The sequence below is a fragment of the Helianthus annuus genome, chromosome 3 (genome assembly GCF_002127325.2).
Source record: "Helianthus annuus cultivar XRQ/B chromosome 3, HanXRQr2.0-SUNRISE, whole genome shotgun sequence".
Lineage (NCBI taxonomy): Eukaryota > Viridiplantae > Streptophyta > Magnoliopsida > Asterales > Asteraceae > Helianthus > Helianthus annuus.
In genome coordinates this window covers 122,021,735-122,026,631 of record NC_035435.2, presented here as the reverse complement: position 1 = coordinate 122,026,631, position 4,897 = coordinate 122,021,735, and the positions used below count along the sequence as shown (strand labels likewise).

The 4,897-nt window shown below is 39.8% G+C and overlaps 2 protein-coding genes across 2 annotated transcripts; one reads left to right on the top strand and one right to left on the bottom strand.

Annotated features, from left to right (window-relative positions):
• Positions 1-281: 281 nt before the first annotated feature.
• Positions 282-1,776, top strand: LOC110929560 (probable E3 ubiquitin-protein ligase XERICO). Its single transcript, XM_022172714.2, has 2 exons — positions 282-444; positions 1,016-1,776. Exon 2 carries the CDS (start codon positions 1,028-1,030, stop codon positions 1,481-1,483), a length of 456 nt encoding a protein of 151 aa, XP_022028406.1. The 5' UTR covers positions 282-444; positions 1,016-1,027; the 3' UTR covers positions 1,484-1,776.
• Positions 1,777-2,681: 905 nt separating this feature from the next.
• On the bottom strand, positions 2,682-4,897 carry LOC110929561. The gene is made up of 2 exons (XM_022172715.2): positions 4,692-4,897; positions 2,682-4,566 (listed from the first exon to the last, which is right to left on the bottom strand). Exon 2 carries the CDS (start codon positions 4,551-4,553, stop codon positions 2,841-2,843), a length of 1,713 nt encoding a protein of 570 aa, XP_022028407.1. The 5' UTR covers positions 4,554-4,566; positions 4,692-4,897; the 3' UTR covers positions 2,682-2,840.

Sequence of the window (4,897 nt, the reverse complement as noted above, 5' to 3'; positions counted from 1 at the left end):
CAGAGAAAAAAAACTAAAGTTAGACCCAGGGACTATCCGAGAACAAAACGGAAAACCTTGGGGACTATTCAAGTAGTTTTAGAAAGATAGGGACTATAGGTGAAAAAATGTGAAACCACAGGAACTATCCGAGCATTTTTCTCTTAAAAAAAAACACCCTATTGACTTTGATCAACTTTTCTTAAACTTACTTTCCATTTTTAACCTTCCAATAATATGTGTGTATATATAGTCATCACACAGACACTTTACTTCAAGCAGGCGGTGTTATTGAGGCTGCCCATCATCTTCATCATCATAATCGGCAATACCCCACCCCACCCCACCCCTATCGCTTCTCCAACCTTCTCACTCTTCTTTCTTACTAAAATTCTAAACGAAAAAAACCTTCAAATTCAATCAATCCAAACACCCATTCATCTTTGAAGCTCCCTTTGGCTCTAGGTATGCCTTTTATCTCTATTTCCTTCTTAATCCCCCTATTCCTTGTGTCTCAAGTTACCAGTTTAGTGAGAAAAAGTATTGCTTTTTTCTTTTTGTTGTCATAGATCTCATCTCTGAATTTCAATTAATATTCATGGTATGCTTGTTTATCAATTTTTAATTTGGATCTTTTGTGGGTCTTTTATTTGATCTTTGTATTGATCTAAAAAGTATGTTTTATTAAGTTTCTTGTTCTTGATGGGAGGGAGTTCAAGAACATAAATTTTTAGGGTTTCTTTCAGATTCTTGTTTTATTAAATTTACCCTTAATATGATCATATGGTTTTAGGGTTGTGTGAAGGCATTTGTACAAAGCTTTGGATTTGATGAATTGTGGGTGTAAATATATGAAGCCATCAAGTCATTTTTAGTGGGGTGTGTGTTCTTTTGAATCTTGTGTTTTAAATTTTGTAATTTGAAGTGTTTGTGTATAGCAAGCAAATTAGTTGAGATTTATCTTCTTGTTTCAAGATTTTTGCATTTTTTTTTAATAAAGATGTTAACTTTAATAATCTTGATGTCATGGATTTAGGTTAACAACAAAATGGGTCTCTCACCATACCAAAGCCCATCAGATGCTGGTGTTCTTTGTGTCATTCTGGTCAACACAGTCATGTCGATTTCGATCATGAAAGAGATAGTCCGGTCCATTCTTCATGTGATCAGGATCCACGTCGCGTCAGGGGAAGATTACAACAGTCAGACGTTGTCCGAATCGGTGGAATGTAGAGGACCCCCTTCTGAAGCTTACATGGGCGAGTTCAGAAGCCGAACACCGTCGGTTCTATATGATTCCTTGTGTTGCCAAACCAAACAAGAATGCTCGGTTTGTTTGGTCGAGTTTAAACTAGATGCAGAGATTAACCAGCTTTCGTGTGGGCATGTTTTCCATAAATCTTGTGTTGAGAAATGGTTGAAGTTATGGAATGTAACATGCCCGCTTTGCCGAAACCACATGATGATGCTGAAAGAGGGTGAAGAAGATACTTGCCCAATGTGAGGTTTTTTGGTGGTTTTAGTCTATTAGTAGTGTGGTCAGTGATGCACAGGGGTTTGTGTAGACGACGTACGCAAGTTTTTAGGATGCTTTTTTAGTGTTTTTTTAGTTACCACCGACTTGCTGTGTTGCTGCACAAGCGCAGTTGGTGTAGCTGATTTGAAATTTACCCGCTTTGTATATATAAAATGCGTTTAGGTTTCCGGTGTTGTATGCACCTGAGAAGCTGTGAACTTTCTTCTTTTTTGTTTTGATTTGGGTTTGAATCAGTTATGGAGTTGATCTTTCTTGTTGTATATGTTCAGTTTCTGCTGAATTTAAGTCCCGTTCGGTTAAACATGCCGGTCGGGTCAGGTCGCGCACCAGTTTAAAACAGGTACTTCTAAAAGGGGTCAATTACGTCGAGGTTCAAACGGATTTGTTTTATGGCGATGGTGACTACGATTGTGTCGTCGGCAGCTGGTAAGTGGGGCGACACTGACAGCGACATGCTTTGGCAGTACATGGTGTTTCTGGACCATTTGTATTTGTAGACACTATAAGTTGGCAAACAAAAATAGTTGAGTCGACCCATTTATTTAAATAGATCATTATTACAAGGTGCTGAATATGATGGTCTATTAGAAATGGCTTAACTAGATCATGATTACAACTTGTAGCTGAATTTGATGGTCTATGAGACATGGCTTGATTGGTTTTTTATTCCTGTAAAGGCGGGCCGAAGAACATAAAGCTGGACGGTATCCAACTCGCACCATCCCGCTGATTTCATCCCGTCCCAACCCATTTTGATCCACACTTGTGATTTACCCATGGTTGTAAGAATCCTGATTAATCACTAGTCGGAGGTTCACCGATTAATTTTTATCTAATCGGTCAATTAATCAATAGGCGGGCAATAGTGGTCAAATCCAGTCCTAATTGGTCAAAAATCGGTGGCACTCTAGCAATCCCGGTCAGATTCTTGACCAAACCCTGTAAATTCCAACAATTGATCTTATCTATTTAAAAATATGGGTTGAAGAAGGTGTTAGAGCATGTCTACTTAAAAATACACATAAAAATGTGTGTATAGACATATAAAACTGAAAATTACATATAAAAATTCAATCCGATTAATCGCTAGTCAGTACCTCACCGGCCGACTAGCGCCTATCACAACACTCGTTAACCCTTAAAGAGCATGTCAACAGTTAACAAATTTAAAAAGAGACAAAGCATAACTTACTATTGATAAACAAACACATTGGAAAAAATAAATAAGACAGTGCTACTTAATGTCAAATTATCTGTTTTAAACAACAAAACTTGTAACAAGTGACTTTAACTTAACATACAAACATGAGAGAACTCAAAAACCTCAAGAACTGCAAGTGTTGATACCATCCTTACAGTCTCTGGTGAGATCATTAAAAGTCTCGATTTGCTTTTTGCCCCTCAGGAAAACCTCGGTGTCAACAGAAGCCCTCATGTATCCATCAAACTCAACCGCAACACCATTGTTCAGCTTTTTCATCTCACTGTACCACTCGCTGGTCTCGTCCCAAAGACTGCTGTATTCGTCAAGAAAATGAGTGGAATATTTGTCTTTCAAAGGGTCAAAGAAAGAAACGTCTGGTTCATCGGTAGCAATATATAAGTTTCTTCCATCATCGACCTTATCTTGTAAAGAGGAAAGAAGCGCGTCGGGTGAAGTATCTGTTGCGAGATTCGGCCATTGTTCTTGATTCCGTGCCTTCTCACCTCTCACAACATGAACCGAGTCGAAATCCCAGTTCATTTTCGCGGCGATAGCCGAAACGATGTCCATTAATCGTTTCGATTTCCATATCAAGTGCCATGGTCTTTGAACAACGGATTCCGCTTCACCTTCACACACTCTATACCAGTAATTATCCGGCTCAACGCTCCCAAACTTTCTCATTATCAACGTGTCCTTCACGCCAGCCAACTTCATCGGGGTTATTCTAAGATCATCCACAAGAGAAATACTTAACCCGTCTTTCTGATGCCATTTGTTCCAATCTACCCAAAACTGACCCTGATCCAAAACCGACGCCGATTCCTTCAAATGCTCAAAATCGAAGTAAAATCTGAAATCTTTCCCTTCTTCATCACGACCCGACTTGGTATAAACAGATGACAAGCAAATGCTCAAGTCCATTACAAGCGTACGGTTCAAGTACTGAGCTTCACCTAACGCACACATAAAACTCCATAGATAATGATCCATACTCTTGCATCTATCCCCACCGCCGTTATACAACAAATACTTACCTTGATCAAACGACTTCTCCGATTCAACGACAGGGAGAGAATCGTTAACAGTTTCTCCAACCACTTGAACGCCGATATTCTTATCATCGTCACCCATAGGCGTTTTCTCGAACCCGTCTTTCCGATGCTTCTTTCTCTTCCTCGCATTCCCACCCGAATGATAATCCCCAATACTCACAACACTAAGCGTACAATTCTTCGACCGAGAAATCACAAAACTCCGATAATCCTTATACAGCGCCGCAGTCTTCCCTTCTTTCGGCCTAAACCGCCATGCCATATGACACGAACTATCATTAATGCCCCTAACCGGCTTCCCAAACCTATAAAAATGTATATCCTTAAACTGATCAATCGCAGCCGCCATCATAACATGAAAAACCTCCGGATCCGTACAATCCACCGCCTTATCAACCTCCCCGCTACAATCGCGCTCCTCTTTCTCCTCCACCTCTCCCTCATTCACCGCAAGCGTAAACGTACTACTAACATCAGACGCATTTATCGAGCTACCATACACTGTTTCATTCGCAACCATAAAATCCTCACCGGTTTTCACAACCGTACTATCGGATACAAACGTGGCATTCGAAGTGGAAGTTAAAAAGCTTGTCATCTTAGTTGAAGGATGAAACAAAGGATCTTCAGGCTCATAAGTAGCAGCAATGATTGTGAAAACTAACACACCGATAACGAAAAACGTGAAGAACAAGTTACCGATTATAGCTAATGCGTTTTGACCTACATTCTCCGGCCGGAAACTGCCGGACCGCGACGGTAAACTCCGGCCAAGCATTGTTTAATTCTCTCTAATTGCACAAACAGAATTAAGAAAGGATAATATTATACAGATCTGTAAATATGAAACCCTATGCTAGATGAATAATAGTAATGATAATAATAATCTGGATCTGGATCTGTGATTTTGACTTACCTTATGGAATTGAAAGTGGAATAGAGTTAAGTATTTGTTGAGATCTGCATGTTGTGTGTGGAGATTGGGGTTGAATGGGTGCTTGATTTTGATAGTGAGAGTGGGATGGTTGTGTAGGGAAGATGATGGTAAGATGTGCACTCGGCGTATTTTAGTGGTGGTAGATGGGTTTTGCTAATGTAATCGCGTGATTAGATCCACCGACA